General features: G+C 43.6%; 3 protein-coding genes across 6 annotated transcripts in view; 2 read left to right on the forward strand and 1 right to left on the reverse strand.

The window, feature by feature from the left end:
• Positions 1-9,236, forward strand: part of ZNF292 (zinc finger protein 292) — a 57,511-nt gene extending 48,275 nt beyond the window's left edge. For 2 of the 3 annotated variants that reach the window (XM_084285156.1, XM_084285158.1), the window contains one exon: positions 458-9,236. In XM_084285156.1, coding sequence (XP_084141282.1) covers positions 458-7,645 — 7,188 coding nt within the window. In that variant the 3' untranslated portion in view covers positions 7,646-9,236. The remainder of the gene's footprint in view (positions 1-457) is intronic. The other variant, XM_084285157.1, reaches the window with a different exon arrangement.
• A 4,931-nt stretch (positions 9,237-14,167) lies between these two features.
• GJB7 (gap junction protein beta 7) lies at positions 14,168-14,962 on the reverse strand (the record flags this gene model as incomplete). Its single annotated transcript, XM_084284432.1, has 1 exon — positions 14,168-14,962. One exon carries the CDS (start codon positions 14,960-14,962, stop codon positions 14,168-14,170), a length of 795 nt encoding a protein of 264 aa, XP_084140558.1.
• Positions 14,963-23,768: 8,806 nt separating this feature from the next.
• On the forward strand, positions 23,769-26,214 carry SMIM8 (small integral membrane protein 8). 2 transcript variants are annotated; one of them, XM_084285407.1, is made up of 3 exons: positions 23,769-23,819; positions 24,496-24,637; positions 25,761-26,214. In XM_084285407.1, the coding sequence occupies exons 2-3, from the start codon at positions 24,518-24,520 to the stop codon at positions 25,917-25,919; spliced, it is 279 nt and encodes a 92-aa protein (XP_084141533.1). In that variant the 5' UTR covers positions 23,769-23,819; positions 24,496-24,517; the 3' UTR covers positions 25,920-26,214. The 2 variants fall into 2 exon arrangements, with proteins under 2 accessions (XP_084141533.1, XP_084141534.1); XM_084285408.1 differs by lacking the exon at positions 23,769-23,819 and adding an exon at positions 23,832-23,910.
• Positions 26,215-26,511: the final 297 nt, after the last annotated feature.

A 26,511-nucleotide genomic window follows, 5' to 3' on the forward strand; every position in this document is an offset into this window, starting at 1 on the left:
ACAGAGCTTTTTGAAAATGATGTGCTTCTCATCCTGTAGCTGTAGCACTTTTAATCATTTAATTCTACCTAGTGTTAACTTAGTGCTCCATAGAAGCTTATCTCAAATAACTATAACACAACTGGCAGGTTTTATGTTACGGAAAAGTCTCAGTATTGCTCTCTAATATAAACTGAACACCCCTACCATGCAAGCCAAAAGTCATCAAACTAGGCAGAGCATAAAATTGATGAGTATTTTAGTTGTATGAAAACTTCCACGGTTTTTAGCAGCATGAAGACAAATGACATAACTTAAAAGAATAGCATCTAAAGATAAACCACCATGTTTCTTAAAGTAAAAAGTATTCTATAAGTGTATTTTCCTGACACTGAGGATTAAATAATGATACCTTTTACTTACAAATATAAGAAGGGTTATGATAAGCTGACTTACTAAGTTTAATCTTGCTTTACAGATTGATGGTGCTGGACTTGCAACCTGCATTGAGCTGTGCGTGAAAGCCTTGCGCTTGGAATCCAGTGAAAATGCGGATGTCAAGATATCTATTTGCAAGACTATCTCCTGTCTGCTTCCAGATGATTTGGAGGTTAAACGTGCTTGTCAGCTGAGCGAATTTCTTCTCGAACCCACTGTGGATGCATATTATGCTGTTGAAATGCTTTATAATCAGCCTGACCAGAAGTACGATGAAGAGAATCTTCCAATACCAAATTCCTTGCGCTGTGAGCTCTTACTTGTACTGAAAACTCAGTGGCCTTTTGATCCCGAATTCTGGGACTGGAAAACTCTAAAGCGTCAGTGTCTGGCACTGATGGGAGAGGAGGCGTCGATCGTGTCATCAATAGATGAACTTAACGACAGCGAAGTTTATGAGAAGGTTGAGGATTGCCAAGAAGAGACTAAAGAAACTTCTGTGAATGGGCTTGCTGGCACTTTTGATGACGCTACAAGCCTTCTTAAGGGTATCAGAGACGAAAAGCAGAAAAAGAGAGAAATTAAAAAACTCAGAGAGAGGGGTTTCATATCAGCTAGATTTAGGAATTGGCAAGCTTATATGCAGTATTGTGTGTTATGCGACAAAGAATTCCTAGGTCATAGAATAGTTCGGCATGCGCAGAAACATTATAAAGATGGAATTTACAGTTGCCCTATTTGTGCCCAAAATTTTAATTCTAAAGAAAACTTTGTTCCCCATGTAACTTTGCATGTTAAAAAATCCAGCAAAGAGAGACTGGCTGCTATGAAACCACTGAGAAGGTTGGGAAGGCCTCCAAAAGTAGCAACTGCCAATGAGAATCAGAAAACTGATTCTGTATCCAAACAGGAGCAGCGACCCATTAAAAAGAACAGTCTCTATTCAACAGACTTCATTGTGTTCAATGATAATGACGGCTCCGATGATGAAAACGATGACAAAGATAAACCTTATGTACCAGAGATAGTGCCAGTTCAAAAGCCACTACCTGTTAATGAATTCACTTGCCCTGTAACGTTTTGCAAAAAAGGCTTTAAGTATTTTAAAAACCTAATAGCACATGCAAAGGGGCATAAAGATAATGAGGAGGCTAAGCGTTTTCTTGAAATGCAAAGCAAAAAAGTGATTTGCCAGTACTGTAGGCGACATTTTGTAAGTGTTACTCACCTGAATGATCATTTGCAAATGCACTGTGGCAGCAAGCCTTACATCTGCATACAGATGAAATGTAAGGCTGGTTTCAACAGTTACGCTGAGCTGCTGACTCACAGGAAGGAGCATCAAGTCTTCAGAGCCAAGTGTATGTTTCCTAAATGTGGCAGAGTTTTTTCTGAAGCCTATTTACTGTATGATCACGAAGCACAACACTATAATACCTATACCTGCAAATTCACAGGCTGTGGAAAAGTGTACCGTTCCCAGAACGAACTGGAAAAGCACGTTGAAGATCACAACAAGCAGCCTGAAAAAGTGCAGCAGCCCGAAGGCCAGACTAATCCATCTGATCTTGGTCAACCTTGTAATGCTAATGAAAGTACTGTTGGAGTTGCTGTTAAAGAGGAGTTGACATCTGCTCCGGCTGACAACCGCAGTGGTTTTACTGAAGGAGAAAACAACATCTGGAATCCAATCAAAGCAGAACCCGTGGGGAATGGAAGCGTAAGCGCACCTGCAGGCGCTCTGCGGCAGAGTGATTCCTTGCCAACTGCTGGTCCAGAGCAGTCTGCTGCAGGTTCGGTGAAGACAGAAGTAGCAGCTCCAGCAGGCAGTGTTAAGGTGCCTGCTGTTAACCAGAAGGTCCGAGAAAACTTTGTAAAAAGAGGTAAATTGGCTGCTGCTACCAGTAAAGCAGATACCACTAAACCTGGAGCCCAGCAGTTGTGCTCACCAGTTGATTCTTGTCTTCCAGTTTTCCAGGAGAGAAAAGAAGAGAATTGTCTCAGTCAGTCCCAAAATAGTCAAAATATTCCTGTGAGTGCAGACACACTAAAACCAGAAGCCCTTGAATCCAAAAGCTTAGAAAGGCAAGTGAGCATTGTAAATCCCTTCAGCGTGCAGAATCAGGCAGGGTACCGAAACAGCGTACCCATTTCCAAGCTTGAAATTGAAGACAGTATTAAAGCTGCAGCTAATCTGTATAACCTGCCTCTAAAAACTTTAGAAAGTATTACGTTCATTCCATCGCAGCCTAACATAAATAGCTCGTTAGTTCCAGCTGCCTCACCAGCAGCCCCAGTTCAGAAATTCAATTGTCAGGTCGAGGGGTGCACTCGAACATACAACTCATCGCAGAGCATTGGCAAGCATATGAAGGCAGCACACCCCGATCAGTACGCTGCTTTTAAAATGCAGCGTAAAAACAAGAAACCACGGAAGTCCAGCAATTTACCAACCGTGGCAAATGATGGGAAGATCGTCTATCTGATGCCACCGCAAGCAGGCAATCCCAGTGGTGCTGCTTTCACTGCGCAGAACAAAACCAATGTGAATCCCACCTGTTCCAGTCAAGTGCAGCATGTCTCCAGCCCGCTGTTCCCAACCCACTTAGAAAATCTGGCTAATCCTATGCTGCCTGTAGTGGAGAGTGTGATGAATCCAAGTTTGTCTACTCGTATTAAAAGTGAGCCTGAAAGTGTTTTGTGTTCGCAAATGGAAAATCTGTCGGGTGCAACTTTACCTTCCCAGTTGGAAGATCTGGCAAAAACAGTCATGCCTCTGAATATTGACGGTGGTTCAGATCCTTTTCTTCCTTTGCCCGCAGAAAATGGTTCTATGTCTCTCTTTCCTTCACCAGCAGAGACTGCCCCAACTTCAGTCTTCTCACAACTGGAAAATAGTTCAAGTAACTTTCCGTCTCAGCTAGAAGGGAACACTAGTTCTGCTTTCCCAAAAGAAGAAACTGTTGATCAAATGTTTCCCTTGCGAGTGAGCAATGAAAATAACTTTAATGAAACTGGTTCTCAACATCCAACCTCAGACAAGGTAAAAAAGGACCGTGGCCGGGGCCCAAATGGGAAAGAAAGGAAGCCAAAACATAACAAGCGGGCAAAATGGCCAGCAATAATTAGGGACGGCAAATTTATCTGTAGTAGGTGCTTCAGAGTTTTTACTAATCCTAGATCACTTGGTGGTCACTTATCCAAAAGGTCTTACTGTAAGCCTCTGGAAGGGTCAGAAATCTCTGCGGAAGCTCTGCAGGCTAATGGACAGTCTTTGCTTGCCAGTATGATTCTTTCCTCAAATTCGTTAAGCTTGCAGCAGCCCCAGGAGTCAGCCTTCAATCCAGAGTCGTGTTTTAAGGACCCATCCTTCCTGCAGTTGCTTGCAGCTGAAAATCGTTCCACAGCCTTATTGCAGACGATGTTTCCGCGGGCCAACGTGACTAACTTTAATACCGGTGGAAATGAGGAAGGGAATCAAATCATAAAACAAGCCTTGGAAACTGCAGGCATCTCAAGTACGTTTGATAACACAGAAGTACTTCCACATGTAGTGACCACAAGTTGTGTCACTGGTACAACACAAATAAATGCAGCTGTTCTCCCCAATTCAACCGCGTCACCTCTGTTGCAGACAGTCTGCAACCCCAGCACCCTGCTAACAGACCAAAACAGGACCCTCAATGCCAAAATACCTTCAATAAATGAGTGCAAGAGTTTGCCTGGTTTTGCAACAGATGACTTAATGCTAAAGACAATTGAAAATGGCTTATGTTCTAGCTCGCTTCCTAATGCTGTTGCAGCAGCACAAACCTTTGCAGGGAACACTTCACGAGTTACGGTTATAAATAGTCCCAATAATTCAGGATCGAGTAACTCAAATAAGAAGGGAACCAGTGCTTCAAAGAGGAAGAGAAAAGCAACTACACCCTTGCTTGCACCTAACACAGCACAGAAAGTAGCAGTAAATAATATCACAGCGATGGGACTTCTAACCAAAAGCACTGATGGAAATGTGCAAATACAGGGAGATAATTTTCAGTCCAACTTGCTGGCAAATTGTGACTCTCAAGCAGTGGTGGAAAATCTCACACAGAAACTCGGTAACGCTGACAATCAGTTATTCATGGCCAGTATCAAAGAGAACTTCAAAACAAATCTCGAGACTCATACCCCATTAACAGTAAAAACTGAAAATGGGGATTCCCAAATGGTGGCTGTAAATTCGTGTACGCAGACAAATTCGGAGGAACAAATTTCAGAAGACAACGTTATTCAGAATTTTGAAAAAACCCTCGAAATAATTAAAACTGCCATGAACTCACAGATACTCGAGGTGAAAACAGAATTTCAGGATGCTGGCACTGCTTCGGGGCAGAACTCGCAAGGAAGTAACGCACAGGCTTCTTCAGGAAACTCTTCCAATAATGTAATGCTGCCCACTCACGCACAGTTTGCAGTGCATGCAGGCAATGCCACTGCTGCAAAGAGCAACTCTGCTCAGTCTGAAACATCTCAGAAAGATGATACTCAAATACTGGAAATCTTGGAGGGCTTGCAGAAACTGAAACTAGAAAATGATTCATCCATCCAGGTCTCTGAGAGTGTTTCCCAGTGTCCTCCAGCAGATACACTAGCACCAGCAGTTCCTGTTGTATCAACTGAAAGTAAACCCCTGGTCCAGACAGCCTCAGAGACAACTCACATTCACTTCAGTGATAAAGTTAATAAGCCCTTTGTATGTCAGGACCAAGGCTGCAACTATAGTGCTATGACAAAAGATGCGTTATTTAAACACTATGGCAAGGTTCATCAGTACACTGCAGAAATGATACTCGAAATTAAGAAGCATCAACTGAAGTACGCTCCTTTTAAATGTGTTGTCGCTAGCTGTCCAAAAACATTCACAAGAAACTCTAACCTCCGAGCACACTGCCAGCTTGTACATCACTTTACAACAGAGGAGATGGTCAAATTAAAAATTAAAAGGCCTTATGGCAGAAGATCTCAAAATGAAACCGCAAACGCAGCCCCGCGCCCTGTTGAAATAAAAAATGTGCAGACACTAATAATAGAAAACAAAACTCCGGCTCCCTTGGTGAAAGAAGCTCAGATAAAGGAAGCTGTAGAGCCTGTGAAGGTCTTAGAAAAATTACTACCAGAAAAAAGTATTCCCGAAAGACTGGAAAAACCTCCCCAGGTGGTTTCCGTTCAGCCTGAGCAGCCTAACGCAGCTGCTTTTGGTAATTCCCAGGCACAGTCAAAAGTGCGCAAAGCGAGGAGACACAGGAAGGAAAAAGAGGAGAGGAAACGTCGGAAGCCCGTAGCAAAATCTCTGGAGTTTCCTACCAGATACAGCCCCTACAGACCGTACCGATGCGTCCATCAGGGCTGCTTCGCGGCGTTTACGATTCAGCAAAACCTGATCCTTCATTACCAAGCTGTGCACAAGTCAGACCTTCCTGCCTTCTCTGCTGAGGTGGAGGAGGAGAATGAGCTGGGCAAGGAGGACCGGGAAGAGGCTGAAACCAAACCCGCCGTCAGGGAATTCAGGTGTGAGGTGAACGACTGCTCTCGAATATTCCAGGAGGTGCCCAGCTTGATACAGCATTACATGAAGCTTCATAACATGACCCCCGAGGAAATCAGAAGCATGAAAGCGGCTCCAGAGGTGGGAAGGTTTTCTTGTGATCAGTCTCAATGCAAGTCCTCCTTTACAGCGTATTTTAACTACATCGTGCATCTTGAGACAGAACATGGTGTTAAGATAAGGCCAAACAAGGTAGAAGATGATGGCGTGTTCAAGTGTGACTGCGAAGGTTGTGACCGTATTTATGCTACTAGATCTAACCTCCTCCGGCATATTTTTAATAAACATAATGACAGGCATAAAGACCACCTCATAAGACCCAGGAGGCTGACGCCAGGTCAGGAAAACATCTCCAGCAAAGCAAATCAGGAGAAACCATTGAAGTCCAAACAGAGAGGGTTGAAAAACAGATCGGGGAAAGAAAGTAGCAGGCTGTCGGTGAAAACAAAACGAAAGAAAAACATTAACTTAGAAAACAAAAACTCCAAAGGAATGCAAATTCAAGAAAATAAGGCGTATTCACTGAAACGTGGCAAGCACGTGTATTCAATAAAGGCGAGGAACGATGCCTTATCGGAATGTACGAGCAGGTTTCTAACTCAGTACCCATGTATGATTAAGGGATGTTCGTCTGTGGTTACGAGTGAAAGTAACATCATACGGCATTATAAATGTCACAAATTGTCCAAGGCATTTACTTCGCAGCACAGAAATCTTCTTATTGTATCTAAAAAGCACCCTGTGTCACCAGTAAAGGAAACACCGTGTGAGCAAGAGGAGACTGATAAAAAAAGCGATGTGAAAGAGGCAGAACCGGCTCCGTTAGCAAGCAATAATGATTCAAGCACATCTACGTTACCACAAAATGAAAGTGAAAAAGGTGAGAAGGACGAGGTGGACGAACTGACAGAACTCTTCATTACTAAACTGATTAATGAGGATTGTTCAAGTGCTGAAAACCAAGCAAAAATCTCTTCCAGTGTAAATAGTGACTCGCAGGAGACCAACTCCTGCCCGGCAGAGAAGCAAAAATCAAACAACTTAAAAAGAGCAAGCAAAGAGAAAAATGTGTCTCAGAGTAAGAGGAGGAGAGTCGAAAAAACAGAGGAAGTACCGCCAGTCGAAGTGAGTAGCACGCACAGGGAGGAAGAGACTGCAGTCGCTATTCAAACAGCTGAAGAGCAACCTGCAGCTTTCGACTGGAGTTCATTTAAGCCTATGGGTTTTGAAGTTTCCTTCCTCAAGTTCCTGGAAGAGTCTGCTGTGAAGCAAAAGAAAAACACTGAAAGAGACTACCATGGCGGCGGAACCAAAAAAGGATCTCATTCAAACTTACGGAAATCTACCGAGAAGACCTCCTCCCTAGCAAGTAATAATGTCACTTGGTCGTGTTCGGAAACTGAAACCCTTGTACAGTTTGCCAATCCATCCCAGCTTCAGTGTAGTGAAAATGTAAAAATCGTTTTGGACAAGGCTCTTAAAGACTGCACTGAGCGCGTGTTGAAGCAGCTTCAGGAAATGAGACCTACCGTCAGCTTGAGAAAACTTGATGGACGCTGGGAGAATAATCCAGACGTTACAGCTGCAAAAGAAACTGCTATGGGTAACGAGGAAGGGGAATCAAAACTGAAAACCTAGTGTGTTTATCCGTGATCTGTAATAAAGTTTATTTTGAATAGGAAGCCATCAAGCATGCTAGTAACTGTGGAGCTCTTTTTATTTTGAAGTGATCTAATCTAGCAAAAAACATGGCATCAGTCATGTAAATTTCTTATTTGTTTTTATCCCTATGGGACTTGAAGAACAGAATAATTGCTTCAGCTTTGTAAATACTTGATCAAAACCTCAACTTTCTATCAAATTGTCCTTTCCATGAACTAAATCTTTGTGAATTGTCTGTGATTGGTATCTTTCACCAGGTCACTGCTCATGTATAACAGTACTCTTTATTTGTAGATACATTTTTTTTGTATATATTTATTATTGTAAATCATTTGCTGCCACCAGCAGTCTGTAAGTCTAAACTATTAAATGACACATTTATATTCGGAATTTTAATTTGTAACTAAGTGATCAAGTTTTTAAAACTGTCCTTTAATCATTTTAAATTAAGACCTTTTGAACTAAAGCTAGGTAAGTCTGCCATATCCAGTTTATTTTGCATAAAACATTTCTTTACAGGAGAGGAGCTGGATAAGATAACATTTCATAGGTTAAACGTACTGACACACTCATTTTTGTAAATTTAACATCCAGTATCTATGGATGATACTCATATGTAGTTAACTCATAAATATAATAGTTTTCTTATAGCTACATTTTTCATTGCTTTTAATTGGATACAAAGCATTTATGATTCCATAATAAAAATGGAAATGTGAATAAAAATAGTTTGCTACATTGGAGATTTAAAACAATATTTGGTATTAAAGAATCCGTTGTGAATGTGATAGAAAATTAGTAGTGTGGAGCAGTGTATATATTTGAGGTGGTGATTTGTGAAGTAGCCCAGTATTGCCTTAAATAAAATCACATTTCATTTCTTGTTTTATACATGTGATCTTATAAAGGTTATTTTTGTTTCTGTAACTTAGATTGGTGTATAGTTTAATTTTTGTTAAAAAAAAAGAAAAAAAGAAAGAAGAAAAAAACCTTCAGAAACCGTTTCTGTAAATAGTGGGTTTATAAAACAGATGGTTTATTTTGATAATACCACTTTGGTATCTATCTATCTATAAAATACATGAGTCCTTATGCCATACCGTTACAAACTGAATAAACGAGGCACTTTCTGAAAGGGAAGTGAGATTGTGATCTTACAGATAACCGAGGTGCTTGTGCTCTATCGATGGCACGGGCTCTCCCTGCACTCCTTTTCCTCTCGCTGGCTGCGCTCGGCAGCCCTTCTGCCACCTCGGTGTTTCCCACACTGGAAGGAGCCCCAGAAGCAGCGCTGCGCGTAGCAAGCACCCGGGTTTGGAGTGATTTCTCTGTTTGCTGCTGACCGAAACGACAGGCGTCCAGTTGGCTGAGTAACCCAGAGAGCGAAGGCGGTAGTGGGAGCTGTCGGTATCCAGGAATCTGCCGTGGTGTTTTTAGGACAGGATTATGCTTAACTCCCGTGGGACAAGCCAGCTGGATTGTGCGGTACCAAAAATTTTTTGTTGGATTATTCTCGTTACTGGATGTGACCTACCTTCAGTAATATAAAATAGTCTTTATCTTGGGAGAGATCGGCTTGCTTTTTTTTTTCTATCAACTTGTCTTGCCGTGTAACGCTTTGCATTAAATGCTACGCTTCGTTGCTTGTAAGCTATTCACCTGGAATCCTTGACAGCTGACTTGCATACCAGTTCAGAGGGCACATTCCTCCGACAACACGAAGTGACTTGTTTGGAGAGTGAAAATTACCTCTGAAAGCAGAAAGGCGGCAGCGTTTCAGCCTCGGGAGTAGCTCCTGTTTGTCGGTGCTAACTTGCTCGCCTTCCCACAAAGCACAGGCTTCCTTTCGAGCAGGGCCCGTTTGCTGCTGCAACTTTCAGTCCCTCCTGAGTGACTGACCTGCTGGCTCCAACAAGTCAGTAAATCAGAAGTGCCATCTGAGAACGATAGAGGCGAAACAAATGCTTGGGTTTTCTCTCTAGGAGAGATGGTTGTAGGTACTTGGACTTCAGGAGCGGGCTCCTGCTGGATGGCAGCAGCTGGGTGTGGAGAGGAGAGGATCTGCAGGAGGAGAGGGCAGAGCACCTCCGGAGAGGGATCCCGGAGCCTCTCGTGAGACCCACTGCTGTCAGGCAGTTGGCTGGGCGCTGTCGACAGACCTCACAGTTGTTAATTTTTTAGATGTTAATCCCTTTTTGTGTTCTGTAAGTAAAATACTTCCAACCGTAACGTTCCCAGTTAGAGTTACTGCACCATTTGCACTTTTTAGACTGAGAATAGCATAAAACTATTTAGGTACATAGTGTTACACTACGATGCTATAAAACAGAACAAAAAAAAAACAAAAAAAAGGAAAAAAAATCCAATGTCGTAAACATCCAAGAAATAAATTCTGATCTGAATGTAGGACCTGAATTTCTGAGAAGTAAATTTTTAATGTTCTCTTAGCCCAATAATCCACACTTCTGAGGACCAGCATAGCCAGCTTCGTGGCACATTCCCTGTTAGACAGGTACTGACAGCCTGTCCAACAGGCAATCTAGTATGGTATTTTTTTCCTTTTTTTAATATATATATATATATATATAATTTTAATAGAGACAGAAAGGAGGGTTTGGTATGAGATGTCACAGACTGCAGAGGGTACTGTAGTTTGCTAAAGCCACCTGCAAAAGTTGCTGATGAAATAAATTTCTCTGGTGCTTGCATCTAGGCCTTTCCCCGTGAGTGATGTATCACGCCTCCTGCTCGAGCGTGCTGGCAGCCCCACAGTACCCCACGGGCCTTACCTGTGCCTGTGGGACAGGACAGGGCTCTCGGGGTGGCCGAGGCCAACCCCATTGATGCCTCCTCAGCCTGTGGGGTGCCCAGAGCTCTCCCTGCTTCCCCCTTGCCTCCTCTCTACCTCAGCATCTCTCTCCTCCCCGCTCCATCCCTGTCTCTTGCTGCTTCTCCCTCTCCCGCCATTCTTCTCCCACCTGTTTCTCTCTCCTTACCCCTCTTGCTCTCTCCTTTAGCCTCTCTTGTGGTTAACTGTGTTCCTAAAAAGAAATTCTTACACTGTCTGAGCCCTAATCGAGCGCAGTGCAGGTCCTCACTTGTTTTGGGATGGCCGACATTGACGTTCTGGAGGCACGTCCTGCCCACAGCTGTTACGAGGTCAGGGAGAGAAGCTTTTAAGAAACACCAAAAGCAGATTTCAGCTCAGGTAAGGAGAAGCAGGTGGCCATACTCCTGCATTTGGGTTCTGTGCCACCGGAGCCCCCGGGCCGGGGTCCCACCTGCACGGGCACCAGGCCCCAGGGGAGCTGCAGGGCGCGAGGAGGCTGCGGGTGCTGAAACTACCAGCACATAGGGAAGTGTTTTTTTCCTCTATTACTTTTTTAAAACTTATCTCTCAAAAGACAAGATTTCTTGGGTTTTAAAGGACATGAGGGTTTATAAAAGGTTTGGAACTTTTCAATGTTTGCGGAGAAGTTTTAAAAAAAGGCATGAGGTAAATATTTCTGTGTGGATGTGTATGGAGGGATTGTGGTATTTTTCCATTACAGTAAGGGCTGAGGTCAGCTTCCTACCAGTTACTGTGTGTTAAAGAAGACAGTTCTTTTAGCTTTTAAAAAGAGAAATACAGCATTAGAATGGAAAAAAAAAGAAAAAAAAAAGGTATTTTTGTCTGGGTAGCATGGAAGTTTGATATATGAGGGGGAAAAAAAAGCCATTTGAGTTTAGGCTTCGAGTCTACAAACTCATTTGAACCAAAAACACAAGCATGAGTGACTTCAGAGCAGGGTGGATGAGGAAGATTTAACCTAGAGAGGAATGTAAAGGTGATAGGGTGGGGAAGGGGCTGGGGTAGGAAAGAAACCAGTAAAAGACCAAATGTTGGACAAGAGCAAGGCTTTGGAAAGTAGAGGAGTTCCTGCTCTCGTGTTAAGTAAAATCTGACAGAGCTGCCTTGTGTGATGCTCATTTCCTTTACCTTAATGGCTCTGCTAAATACTCCTAATTTTGCAGCTTGATGCAAAAGCCACTTGGGTGTTTGCTACCAGGGAGTCAGGGCTTATGCAGCTAGTCTGTAATACCTTGTCAGAATAAAGTGGTTTACATGAGAAATGATTTCTAGTTGTATCAAACCTGAAATGTCTTCCAAGACTTGAAACACTGTCATCTGGAATATAATTTATTATTTCATGATTGTTGAGGATAGAAATTAGCGAGAAATAAAAACTTGTATACGCATTTTAAAAAGTTCTTGTATCACATGAAAATTTTTGGTCCAAGCAGGAAGTTCTGGCCAGCTGCAGAGTTTGGAGGGATGCTCTGAAGCCCTTCAAGCCCTGACTTAACATATTTTTTATATTAGAGAGCAGCTATGACAAATTTAATCAGAAACCTGTTAGCTAAGCTGCATTTGCTTCTTTTGCTCTCAAATAAACCCTGCTTTAAAAAATAAAGAGCTTTTTCATTAACGTGCTATCTTCAAATCTGTCCTCGATAATTGCAAAATAGTCTTTATGGCAGCATTTTTCATTTTGATAGTGTTCCATTGTCTTAAGAGATGATGCATTAGGGTACAAGAAGGACGAGATAATTTTGGTTTCCTTTCTCAGTTACTGAAAGGGTGGCAGTACCGTTACACGGAGCAGACCAGCAATGGTTTTGCTTCACGCAGTGCTTGATGGGGTTTGTGCAGTAGTTGTAAAAGACATTGTAATTGCATCCCTCTCCTGAGCCACTCTGCCTATGTAGAGACTCAACAGAAGACGTTTGGAGCTGTAAAGCACGTTGTCTCGACAGACACGCTGCTACCGCACCGTGCGAGATGTAAAACTTTAACTGGCCGCAAGCTGGCAAGCTAGTCGTATCTGACATGCTGCTGTTGCAAGATCAGCAGAGGCAGTGTATTTTCACCTCTTATAAAATCAGGTTTATAGAAAGAAAAAAAAAAAAGAAAAAAAAAAAGCCAACTCGCATGAGCTTGAAAATCATGGTCAAAAGTACATAATTTTTTCAATATTTCCTAAAGTTAATTGTGTAATTGCTGCCCCAGTACTCATAAAAGTAATGCTTTGTAACCACAGCTGGAGTTTCTGGAGAGAAAAAACAGTTAACGTGCTTTCACTACTGTTTCCTCCTGTATCCTGGAATGAAATCGGTGCAACATCCTGGCAGCTCCGCTTATTGCAGGCAGCTTTTTCTCTAAAAGCGTGTGTTTTGATCAGACTCAGCACTGATGTCAGGTCTTTGATCACGGCAAAGGAAGGAGAATGCTAGCCTGAAATAAGTCTTTTTAGGAATGATTTCTATCATCTCCGAACCTTGAGTTCAAAAGAAGACTCATTTCTGTCCCTTTCCTGTTAGCCCATGTTACAACCGTAACAAAGAGCGGAGATGTGTAGCGTTCAAGAGACGTTCTGAAATTTGGGGGGCAGTAAGTCATTATTGTCTACTGAGTTTCCATGGGAGGCTGCGAGTGTCTTTACATTGCACATCTTCTTCAACAGCACATATCTGCTGAAGGAGCAGTGGTGTTTTCAGCCCTACCAAAGGGACCAGGTTTGGGGCTACTGAATGCTAGGACCGCTGGCCCACATTTTGCTGCATTGCAGAGTCTACATTTCTCTGCTTGGATCCTAGAGAACTGTGGAAGATTTTTTTTCTTCACCCACTGCAACCACCAGGCAGATGAGGTGTGTGGTGGCTGGGGTGCTGCTCGGTGTGGGTGACCAGGAGTTAAATCCACGCGCCAGGATGCAATGCCTGTGTGAGCAAGGACCTTTTCTTATGGGATGTGTTCTGCTGATAAAGGTCCTACAGACTGCAAAGGGCTCAAGTACCTACAGGAGGAGGTGTTCCACAAATAGCTAAATAACCTGCTCTGCCTTTATCGCCATTGGCGTAGCTAGATGTATTTACCCCTTATTATTTTTTCGTTTTTTTGAAATGCTTCATAGGAGGACAGCTGGGATGGGCTTGGGATGATCCAGCCCACTTTGAGACACGAGTAGCTGTTGTATGCCAACACCTTCTGGTCACTACCTCAACATTTATCAGATCCACCTACCTGGGAAACGCTCTAAACCCCCTCACTGTCCAATGTCTTAATTGCAGGTTCTCTAATAATAATGGTATCTTAATTCCAGGTTCTTCCATCTCTGGATATAAAAATCCCCTTTTTGCTTGTACCAAAGCAATTCCATGTAATATGCAAAACACAGGTGTTCGAGCAGTTGTTTCAGTGTGATTTATCTTAAACATTTGCGTAGATATCAAAACCCCGTGGAATTTTCAGGCCTCTTCAACATGAACAGATCTAGGTAATTCTATGCATGACATACATAATGCAAGTGGATTTATTTGCTTGTATAACAGAGGGAGGGAACTAATAGAGGAAAAATACTTCCTAGATAACTCTCCTTTCGCTTCTGTGAAGCACTGATGGGAACAGGGCGATTCACGAGATACAGCAGGTGTAACAGGAAGGTGTTGTCCGACCTTTCAAGTCAGTGGGGAGATATTCTCCCGTCCATCTTGTTCATTCAGAGGCAAGGACAGGGGGCTGTCATGGGTTGGTCTTGCAGCTGCTGCTCTCCTGTGACTGATGGTTCCCGATTTGTGGCAGCCGCTTGCTGAGCCTCGATGTTCCTTGGTGTACCTCTTCAGATAACGCTTCACGGAGTATTTGCAAAGGAGGTAACTCAGTTCACTTAAATTTAATACAATGCACAGACATGAAGTTGCCACCAGAAAGTAGAGGAAAATCATCTTCTCAGTCGGCTTGGAGATATAGCAGTCAACAGTATTAGGACACGGTCTCACGTCGCATTTGACGAGATGTGGTATTTTGAATCCGTTGTACAATTTGTAAAACAGAATGAGAAAAACTATTTCAAATCCTGTTTTTAAAACAAGACTGATGAGGTAAGTGCACAGCAACCCACCATCGATCTCACCTGGGCTTTTGTAAAGTGTCTGGTTGTGCTTTTTTTCTCTGTTCTCTCGATAAGCAACATGGAAAACAACCAAGAGCGAGGGAGTGGAGACCAGGATTAACTGCAAAGCCCAGAGCCTGACATGAGAGACAGGGAAAAAATGGTCAAAGCAAACATTTTCACAGCCAGGCTGCTTGATGTTGCATTCAAATTCATCGTGTTCGTATTTCCAGATGTTTTCTGCAGCTGCAACATAAACCAGCAAGCGGAATATGAACACAACTGCTACCCAGATTCTTCCGATTCCCGTTGAATATTTATTCACTCCACTCAGCAGGTCACGCAGGAATGCCCAGCTCATCTTTCTCTTCGGGGGAGGAAGGAAGTGCTGTATAAAAGAAGCACAAGATCAGAGATGCTTCCTCTTGGCTGAAGAGAACGGGAAGCGTGTTCAAGGTGAAATGCAGCCAGGAGTTGAAGCAATTTAAACTGACTAAGCAATTAATAAGGAAGGGGGGAAAAAGGGAAAAAATAAAAAGCAAATCTTCTCCTACCTCTAATAACTTGTACCTTCTGAGGCTATCATACGAAAACTATTTGCTGTTAAAGTAGGCTCTTGTCAATTAGGCTGAAGCCTAATTGTTCTGTCAGGCGGTGCTCCCTGCAGGTAGATGTGCCTGTTCTTACCGAGGGCCTCCTGAGCATCCCTGGCTGAGTTCAGATGAGTGCTCCATCACCAGGGCACACTCCATGTAGCACCATCCATTTTGCAAATAGTAGGCATCACCAAATCCCATTTAACTTTCAGATTTATGCATAGGAGCCAAGTATCCCAGAATAAATTGACTACCAGGATGCAAATTGTTTTCTTTTTGTCTCAGTAAATTTATGCAGTATTTTAAGTCCTGTACTGCTGCACTGCTGTTTTGTTGTTGCTTTGTTTTCAATTTCTTATCGTTTAAGAAATGCACAACTTTATTCCCAGAATTTATAGATTTTATATATATATATATATAAATAATAATAGTTTTTTTTCAATGTGAGTCTTCCCCTGCCCTAGCTCTGGAGCTTTTCTTTTGCGAAGGGATGCCCCTGCGTACGAGCAAGAAGTACATCCATCCACGGGAGGCAGAATGGCTGGGAAACATCAGGAGGGGAATCTGAGAAGCCTTCAGATCCATATTTTAGATCTTCATGGCCTCGTCCCATCTACTGAGAGAAAATGCACCCACCTATGGCTGCCCCAGCGTTTGGGAACCCCCTGCCGGTGCTGTAGCTGCAGATTTAGAGCACCATAATTTGCACCATTAGAGCTGGGGACTTCCTGGAGGAGCTGAGGAATGGCCATACAGCCAGTTCACTGGGAAGGATGCTGAAAAGATGTTCTCACCACGACTTGTTACCAGACTACTCTTTTATGCTGTAGGTATAAAGGAGTAACAGGAATACCGTTTGGCTTGTATCCTATCAGACATATGCTTTTAAATATATTTGGCAGACTGGTGACTTCATTAAGGAGCTATTTCTATCCTCTACATCTGCAATTAGAGCTCAAGCAGATGTTTAAATCAAGCTCTCTGAGGTATGAGCACTATGCCTGTAACGATTCCTAGGCAAGTAATATGTGTATTAGCCTCGAAGGGGCTGAGTAGCAAAGGGTGAAGATGCTGCCGACCCTGCTATTCGATAAAGCACGGGCCAGGAAACAAAGCGTTCACACGAGCAAGTGCAAGCATTCATACACGTCAATACTCACAAACAAGCTGTCCTCCTGAATGGATTTCTTGCAGAAGGAAAGCCTCAAAGGCCTTTTTCTGGGATTTTTAGATGTGCACAGGCACTGCAGAGGGAAGAGTGAATTTTATTATTCCATGGAAGACCAGTGTGGTTTTTGCTAATGACCATAAGAACCGTGCCTGTCTTTCCTGATGCCAAAAGCCTGGTGTCACCCACTAGCCCGTGCTTACAGGCACCTTCAGAGTGGCTGGAGGTGCACCAGTCCTGAGCCCCCCGCTGAATGAGTGAGGCCAGAAGTTGCAGATAGGCTGGGTCTCCCTGCCCAGGGACTGCAGTGGTCAAGGCCTCGACAAAAATCTTGAGCAGGTCTTGAGCAGTGGGCAAATTCCAGCTAGGCAAATGATGGGATGGGTGGAATTGCTGCAGAGCTATTGAGAAATACAGCAACAGAGGCTGGCACCTAGAAATCTGGCCCTTAAATGAGTCAAATGTTCAAGAAAGCAACAAATGGGTCATAGGGGAATCTGTTTGGCACAAAGGAAATAAAGACCACCACCAAAAATAGAAAAGCTTCTATTGGAAGTTGTAAAGGAGACACTACAGTGTCAGATCATTAACTCCAAGTGCTCAAGAAGATGAATGTGGCAAGAGGAGCAGGAATTTGAGGTTAGATTTAACTCAAACTCCCCGTGCACATACACACACCCCAGCTTGGACAAAAGATGAAGGCTAGAGATACCTTGACGTGCTCTGCTGACTTCTGCCTGATGTAGCAGGGATGAGAATGAAAACAAATTCCTGGGCTGCTTCTGCTCCCTGCCGGGAACTGGAGCAGCTAATCCCCCCTCTTCACATCTATCTCCTCTTCACATACAAAATGTGTGTCCTGGATGTGACTTGGACACCCCTGGTGAGACACAGGTGACCAGAAGACCTCTCGCACACCTTGTTTCCCTCGGATATGGACGTAGGTTCAGTTCTGCCTCAAGCCTGCCCACAAGCTCTGCCGAGCAGACAGAGCAAGCCGAGTGCTCCAGCAGCTCCAGGAGTGAGGAACAGAATTCATTGAGTAAAGCGTTTGGTAACGCCACTGCTGCTGAACATACCCAATAATCCTTTCCATCCTTCAGCGAGGTCTACGGAAGGTTGGCTAATGTGCGTGGAGTAATGCATCCACTGAAGAGCATTCAGAGAATGAGTTCATCTAGATTTCTGTCGGCTCTGCTACTTTAATGACGTTAAAAGCAGAAAAGGTATCTCTGTGTAGAGGAGAATTGGGGGAAAAAGTATGAAAATGCAAAAACCACCTACTCAGAAAGAAGGAAGAGGGGAAAGCATCCACACTGTTAAAGGTACACAGGGGGCAGGCAGCTCGGAGCAAGCAGGCACATCACAGGTCGAAGGTGCTGCATTAGTGGAAATGGAAATGGAAGGGTGAGAAAGAGCAGAAAGGATGGGTCTGGGCACTGCGGGTCTAGCGCTCGCGCAGGCGGACACAACCAGCCTTGTGGGCTGAGAGATGGAAAGTCAATTCCTTTTTCTGATACAAACATTGCTAATGGGAGCTTTCTGGTGCACCTATGGCTTAACCTTGTCTTTTTTTTTTTTTTTTTTTTTTTTTTTGATAAGGAAAGAATTATAAATAGTGTAAAATAAAGCAGAAAACAGTAGTAGAGGAACACAGAGTATCGGATCATAATAAAGCAGATTTGGTAGCAATCTTGAGAGGTCATCCTCTGGAGCTTTTATATATGTAGGGTTTATATATAAATGTATATATATATAAACAAAACATAATCTCAGCCCTTTTCTTTTAAAACAGCAATCAGCTCTGCATTTTGAGAAAAGGAATAAAAGCATTGGCACGATGATTTCTGTAAATGACCAAACAAATAACGAAACTTAACTTCAGATTCTCGTTTTGTAATTTCACTTTCCCTTTATTTTCTTTGTTTGGTGGTATAAGGAAGTTTTACTGTTGCTGATCCTTTGTGCTTGTTTCGTGGACTACCCACTGCTTCCTTACTGAGGTCCACAGGCTGAGCAGCACCGATTCACCAGTTCCCCTAAGAAGGCTTTGTCATGCTTATAACTCTTGCTGACAGGTGTTTGTTCAGCCTGCTCTGAAATTTATGGAAGCTCCGCTCCCACCCTACCGTGGTGCATCTATTCCAGCGCTCTGCTGCAGGAGAAGAGGCAGCAGGAAACCTCCTGGGAACGCAGAGGGACAGCCCAGCTCCAAAGCCACCCCGCCAAGCTGGGCCTGCAGCAGCTATTCACGGTGCTGAGCATCAGCAGCAGGAGCTGAAGAACTACTGCTGCAGGTCACTCACCTTGCAGCGCCTTTGCTTCTTGCTCAACAGTCAGCGTGCCGACGTGAGTGGTTTTCCAGGTCCTTGTGAAAGAGCCAATGAAAAAATACAGAGGTCAGAAAACCTAGCCTTGGGTGGTTTGGATAACCCGTCTGCTTCCTCTCGCAGATCAACTTAAGATCAATCTGTAGGTTCTTTGGACTGAACTTCCCTGGCATAAATCCTTCATTAACTTGATAAAAAATTGAGTCCTCTGCTCAAAACATCAAGAATCTAGACAGAGAAAACCTGTGCTGTGGAGGAGATGTCCATAAGGGAGGTGATGGGGTTTATCCAACATCACCCGACACATCAGGGGCAAAGCTAAAGAGCCAGGGTCTCTCATAGCCCGGTCCATTGCCTTCATCTTCCTTAGCTTACTGATTTTAGGCTCTCGCTATTTCGTGCTTATTATTAACTTTTAACTCCTCAGAACAAGAAACGTGTCCCTATGTAAGCCTCAGGGTACTGCAGTAAGTTATACTAAATGCAGAATTCTGTAAACAATTAAATCCTGCTTAAAATAGACGTGGTGTGTAAAAACATCAGCCTAGATATTTATTTGCCAAGTGACTACAAAAGGAAAAGAAAAGGCTAGATGGAAAGAAGTTCATCTGGTTGACTGGAGATTTACATCTGACTTTGGCACAGGCTTTCCGAGTGGCTTGGGACAAATCCCTTTCCTTTCTGGGCTTCACTACCTTAGCTGCCAAACACTCACTTCTCTGAAAGCATCCCATATAAATTACGTCTTCAGTAGGCTCCGTAACCTTAAGAATGTGTGGCATTCTTTTTCACAGCCAGCAGTGGCAAAATCCCATCTTGTTTTGTGCTTGGGAAAACCACAAACCCCACTTAATAACCCAGCAGCTGCTGAGAGCACTGCTTTGCCAGCTGCTAATTGCTGTGGTCTCTCCTCCACAGCAGATGAATGTTTTTTGAGAGAGGGCAGACGCAGTTCACTCTTGCCTTTGTTACTTCGGTAAATCATGTAATTTAAAAATAGAAACTCAGAAGAAGCCAAAAGGGCTTTAAAAGAAATGGCACCCATATTTCACCCGTGCAACTGGTAGAGCATTTTCCATCAACTTCATGCCAAACAGATAACCAGCAAGTGTTAGAAACGAAGTCATTTGTCTGTGGCTACACTGAGTTTGCAGCTCGTTAGTAGGTACAAGCAAGGCACCAAAACTGGGATTTGATCGGTGTCTCATGCTGGCAGATGGGACACTGCCAAGAGGCTGTTATCAAACCCGTTCAACCTTAAAAAAACAAAAACAACCCCTGGTTTGGTAAGACTATATTTTATAACAAGAAACCCGAACTCACCTGTGTGGCTGTGAGCGATTGCAGCTGGACCCCCATTTTCTAGTGGCATTAACCCCCAGCGGTTCATTTCCCAGAAAGGGAGTCGCTGCTCTAAGCCTTGAGAAGGGAAACCGCCCATCTCCCGGGCAATGCAAACTAACCCAGCGAAACGTGATCGCCTCCTCCAGCACACCCTTCACCCCGAGCCCTAACGCGGCCACTATCAGCAGAGAGATGCCAGGAAACCCAGGCATTTGTTTAACTTTCTTTTCATCCTTTGAGCGCACTCTCCAGCTGCACACCTCGTGTTTTTAGGCTGGCGGAGGCAGGGTGTCATTAGCTAACACACATGCCTTTTAGCATGATGCTCCTGGCCCCAGAAAAGCCTCCGGGCACACAGCTTGGTGCCCGACAAAAGCCACAACCAGCCAAGCCAAGTTTCATTCGCATCAGTGATTGAAAGGCCAGAGCGATGGCACGAGTATCGTCATTACCTGAAGGGCAGTCACTGCGGGAGCGAGAAAGCTAGAATTTAACTTTAAAGCTAGACTTTATTACAGCATTAAAGGCACCTGAGCAATTACAGAGATGGAAAAGAAAGCTGTAAAAGCCCCGGCAGCCCATTCTTTATTAATCAGAAATGCATAGTTGTGATCGGGTCACTTAAATGTCAAAGTTGTTTAAGTATCTTGTGCCACTGGCTGCTGTATCTCCAACCTAACCAGTACATAAATGTTAGGCACTGCTGCTCCCCGATGTGTTTCGGTATGCGGTGATATTTGTATTTAAAAAGACAACTCTAAGGTGCAGAAAGTCAAAAAGCACACAGATTACAGAGACAGATGGATTTTATTCTGTTAAACCTACGAAATTCCTGCCCTCCAGAGTCCTGCCAGGAGCTGTGTTCCCTGACTCCAACTTGAAGGGTGCCCAGCTCTGAGCAACAGAGAAATCCCACCTCTGTGAATGTTTCTCTGCCCCTTCTTTTCAGGAGAAACTGTTTTTCTCCTTCCAGAGGGGATGGTCTGGGTTTTTGTTTTATTCTTTTCCCAACTGGAAACAATTTGCCCACTCCTTAATGAAAGTAGAGCCCAACTGAATGTGTTTTCTCTTCTGTATTGAATTCAGTTCAACAGACTTATAACCTTGATCAGTAGCTGAAGAATAACAATTGCTTGAATCTTGGCTGGCAAGCATGGCTGGGGGATTTTTCTGTCTCCTAGAGACAAAGCTGGTTAACAAGTGTTTTAACAGACACACACAATGCTATGAAACGCAAAAGATTCCCTTTAACAGATTCTCATTTTTAAAGAGTTTATTGCCTTCAAACTATTTTGCATCACCAGTGGTAGGGGCCCAGCAGAGGCATGCTGCTGTCTGAAAACTCTGCTTTCTTTCAGCGAGGATGAGACGAATGAGCAGCAGCCGCTGAAAGGGCTCTTGAGACTGACACGAGCTGAGCAGCGCACACAGAGAGCTCTCAATGGCACCTCTGTCTAGCTGCACATCGGTTTGTTTCTTCTTCAGCATTTATTTCCTCGATATGAGTGAAATTATTGTTCCCTTTGCCATTAACAGTGACTAAGGCAGAGGAAGTACCTGTAATTCCCAATTTTTTGCTTTTTTTCTTCCCACCCACTGTCCTTTCCTCCAGACTTGTTTAGCTTTTTCTGCCAAAAAAAAAAAAAAAGGTCCCAATTGCCAGCTCTAATTAAAATATAAACTCACAGGGTCTAAAACATTGCAAAAAGCAGGCAAAACAGGCATGCATTTACACAGTACTCAGTCACGTATGAAAATCCTAACAAATTCATGGTGGAAATTGCCTCTCTCTGCAAGTCACACCCGTGCTGAAGTCCCAGTGTTTATACAGAAGGAAGAATTCTGTGTCCCTGGCAGATCTGTAACCGTGCGTCTCTAAAACAGGGCGAAGCTTATCAGCAGCTTGAGGCATCCTATCTTCATTTGGAAGACAGCGCGGAGCTCTCCCCTTTGTGTGGCACTTGAAAGGAGCAGGAGCTGTGAGGTGAATCAGCAAAGGCGCAGGCTGCCGTGCCGAGTGCTGCATTAGGCTGGCTACTGCATGCTAACCATGTCTGCGGGTTGCGCTATCAGATCCCTTCTGTCCTCCACAGAGACTTCTGCGGCTCAAACGATAAGGGGATGCGAGTCTCGGGAAAAGCAGGAGCTGCTATTAAGTTCTGAATGGCCACAGCACACAGCACAATAGCGAAAGCGAAATCCCGAAGGAATTCGCTTAAAAGGAAAATAAATCTCAGTAACAGCCTTGGATTTTGAAAAGGAGGGTTTTGTGTGTGTGCGTTGACTTTACAGGAGAGATACTCAGATAATAAGATGATGGCTGACTTGTAAGGACTCAGAAATACCACAGATTTTTACAGTTCTACCCTTTAAAGAACACCTTCTATAAAAAAAGATGCCAGACAACTTTATAAGCATTGATGGACAGAGCTTTTCAGCTTCCTGAAGTGTCATACACCAACATAATATTCACACTGCAGACAAAATAAAACACTTTTCCACAGCCATGGAGCAAAACTAGAAACAGCAAGCAGCCCGAGCTTCCCTCCACTGCAGAGCTAATTTGGATATTCAGCACCTGCATAATGCATGCTGAGCAACAGCACTCACACCAAAGCCCAACCCCGTTTCTCAGCCCCTCTCTTTGTATGCATAATGCTTCATCCCAAAACTCATCCTATGGAGAACATCTTCCCTTCAGCCAGGGGTGTTCTTTGTACAGTGTGTGCTTTCTTCCCCCATCAGCGATGTCTGTGGGACCTACCTGCCCCTTACAGGAAAGATGGGAAGCGCCAGAGAAGTACCAGCAGCCTAACAATCTGTCTGCATGGCCAAGTGGCTGCACTTTCTGGCATAAACCCATCCTACCACGACCTGGAAAATATTATAATGGCCCAGGCTGACTTTGAGGCAGGAGTTTTATCTGCGTGGATGCGGTCAGTTAATGGCATGAACTGCTGTGAAGGGGTGCATGTGCTGATAAGGGAGCATGTCTCATGGTGGCGATGTAAAAGTTTTGTGTCCCCACGTAAAATGTGTTGATTACTTTGGAGATATATGCAGAATGTCTCCTGCAGTACTGTAAAAACTCTGATTTACCTCAAGAAAGCAAGATACCCCCCAAAACACAAGGGTCGTGTTAAGACTTGGTATTAGCTTCTTTAAATTACACACGACCCAAAACAAGTGAGAGCAATCATCTTCACTCAGAGTGACTTTTTTTTTTTTTCTACTCAGTGGATTCTGAACAAAATCAGCTGTGCGGCATATGCTGCCAAAACAATAGCTATGAGATTAGCAGATGGTATGTTGTGAATTAAATGTTGACAGAAAACACAGATATTAAACACTGAATTCTCTCCTGATACCAAAACTTCAATGTTAAGCATCACACTGCATTTCTGCCTGCCTATTTTCACCATGGAGGCTTCATCTGGATAATTTTAACAAAACACCGCAGCGCAGTGCACTGGGGTGCCCAAAATCTAAATTGTGGATCCAAATAACAGAAAGGGGAAGCTTTAATCAAAACTTTATTAATTTTTTTTTCCTGCTCAGATGGACTGCACTTCCAGAGGCACGTGTGATTCCCGATCGAGGAGATAAGGACGGACACAGAGGGGAATTTGGGGAGGGTTTGGGGCCGCCATTTTGTGTCCCCCCCTCCGCACCCCAGCCCTGAGGGGACGCGGGGCGGCCTCCGCCCAGCAGGGGGCGCGAGCGCGCATGCGCGCCCCGCTCCCCCCTCCCGCCCTGGGAGGGCCCCGGCAGCGGCGGGAGGTGAGCGGTGGGGGAAGGGCGGGGGGAGGTGGCCGTTAACGGCCGCCCGCCGCCGCGTGAGGGGCCGCTGAGGGGCGTCGCTTCTAACAGGGTTTTTATTATTTTATTTATTTATTTTTCTTGAGAAGACCCTGGCCGAGGGTCTGGTGGTGGCCTCTCGCCGAGTCTGACGTGCCCTTGTGCTTGGAAATGAGACCGGGGGCTCCTGGGGGGGGGGGTGGTGGCTGCCTCGCTGGGGTGGCCCCACACCGGCTGTCCTGTCACCCGTGAGATTAAAAAAATAAAAAATAAAACAATCTGCCATGACACTGATTCTCGTGGCAAAGCTCTTTCAAGGTTCTTTCTGACTGTGTTTTATAGGCTGGTGCTAGGGGTGCAGGTAGCTAACGCGTTAGCCAAAGGTAAGAAACAAAAACTAGCCCAGGCATACATTTAGTGTATAAAACTACACGCTGCCAGAAGTGTGTTTTAGGATGTGCAAATTTGACAAGATTGAAAATCAGTGTGCTTAAGCAGGGAATCTTAGACCTAACACCAGAAGCAGTCAGTATTACGTAAACAAATTAAAATTCACAGTGGAAGAAGACAAGCTAAGCAGAGTGAGCAGTCATGCTCAGTGTATTTCTATTATTATTTCTAAAATGCAAATGACGTCTATTTTTCGTTCTGTTTTTAGGAAGTGTTCAACATCAATTACAATGTCTTCCAGCAAACCTCTGAATGAGAATGAAAAACCCAAAGGGAGGAATCCAGGACTGAGGGGTGTTCAGACAACTATGTTGTTCCGAGCTGTGAACCCCGAGCTTTTCATCAAACCTGTAAGAGGCTTATTCGGAGAGAAACTAAATGTGCTTAGAGAGACACATTTGCTTTAAAATGATAATCGCAGTGCTTTGTGCATTATATAACTCTCTTGTTATGCAAACCACCCAGTAACATAACTAAAAATATTTTTGCTTTTTTTCCACTCTGATTGTTAAGAGCCCAGAATTTGCATTGTTTATTCCAGCTTTTATTTCACTATTACGTTGTCTGATTATTTAGTACCTAGTTGAGTTACTTCAGGAAGAAAATAATTTGTCACTACTCGTGATTTGACGGGTTAAGTCACAGCAGTCCTCTTTAATATTTGAAAAGGAAGAAATTAGAAAATGGAAACTTTTTGATATGAAAGGAGGGGCTTTTGGGTAGCTTTTCATTATTTTGGATTTTTCTTTTTCTCTGTTTTTAATATGCCAAAAGTTTCAGGAATCCAAAATTCTGGTGCGCTTTCTTATATCCTTCATAAAACTATTACCGTCTATGTATATGCAGTTTTTCTTTCATTTATTAAATGAGTTAATTTAATTGTTTGTAAAATAGTCAGTTTCATCTTGGTTGACCAGAGGTAGCATAAGTTATTTCACACATTTTGTTGGACTGAGTCACCTGGTTCTGTGCTGTTAGAAAATCTACTAGTATTGTTAGCTCTGATGAAATTTTGTGCACATAATAAAAATAGATCTGGTGATGATAAGTGATTTGTTCTAGAAAAATGTAATCAAGGTTACTTGGCAGGAGCGGATTGTGTTGTCCCAGCAGTATATCCAGATAAATTCTGGTAGAGGTCTGTAGTAGTTACCCTTAGAAATTGGCTGTGGCCAGTTCAGCCATGCTCAAGCAGCACAGGGACCTGTGCACTGGCAGTGGGATGTTCTGGGATGTTCCAGAAATGAAGAGCCCTCTTTTTTTCAGAGGGAATTCCTTGTGCCTTGTGAAAATTGTGTCTCTCTTCTTGCTGCTGGTCAAAGCCATTTGGAGTAGTCTGAAGGAAGGCATGGTAATTGTTGCAGACATCACAGTAGTTCACTCTTCGATTTGTAAGCTGAGATTGAAGAACGTAATGTTTGTGGTGAATGAAAAATGTTGTGATTTAAAATGCATTTTTTTTTTTCTTGTCAGAACAAACCTGTGATGGCATTCGGGCTCGTAGCAATTACCCTCTGCGTGGCCTACCTTGGTTACTTGCACGCAACAGCAGAGAATAAAAAGGAGCTCTATGAAGCAGTCGACAGTGAGGGGTCCAGATACATGAGGAGGAAAACTTCCAAGTGGGACTGATGACGTAAGAAAAGAAAGAAGCAAAGTGTTCACAGAACTTTTCGAGGCAACTACTGTTTTTTCATCTCCTCACTAAACTAATGCTTAAATATCTCTGTTGGCATTTAATCCAATTGAGGTGCCATTATAAAATACTGCGCCTGTACAAATAAATTGTAATTATGATATACACACACATAAAACTGGTTTTAAGAATTGTCATCTGCAATCTCCACGGTATGTTAGAAGAGACACGATTAACTTGGATGTGCAGTCTAGACTGGTAAATGCCTCATAAATTCATATAATGGTTCAAGTCATTTCTCTTTCCTTGAGTGAAAGCGGGGCTTTGTCTTTTATTTTTTAAGCACGAGGATATAGTGCACTGTGTGAAAAGCAAAAGTTGGTCTCTTGACCTGCTGACAGTTGATAATGGCAGTGCTAAAAGTAAAATAATTCTAAAGCAAGAGAGATCTGATAGAGATCTTTATCAAATGGTGCCTCTGTGAGGGTGGCTGCAGGGCAGGTAGTAGTTGTGGCGTTTCCTTAGCACGTGAGGCTGCCCAGCATGAGCTTTCCTGCTTCCCTTCGCCTTGAGCCAACTGTACGGGTG

This window comes from Netta rufina, assembly GCF_964035555.1.
Source record: "Netta rufina genome assembly, chromosome: 3".
In the NCBI taxonomy this organism is placed as follows: Eukaryota; Metazoa; Chordata; class Aves; order Anseriformes; family Anatidae; genus Netta; species Netta rufina.

What these genes read in the sequence shown, in the direction of transcription:
- SMIM8 (XM_084285407.1), top strand. Translation starts at nt 24,518, where the DNA reads ATGTCTTCCAGCAAACCTCTGAATGAGAATGAAAAACCCAAAGGGAGG. An exon ending in CCGAGCTTTTCATCAAACCT is followed by an intron (nt 24,638 to 25,760) that starts GTAAGAGGCTTA and finishes TTTTCTTGTCAG; the next exon opens with AACAAACCTGTGATGGCATT.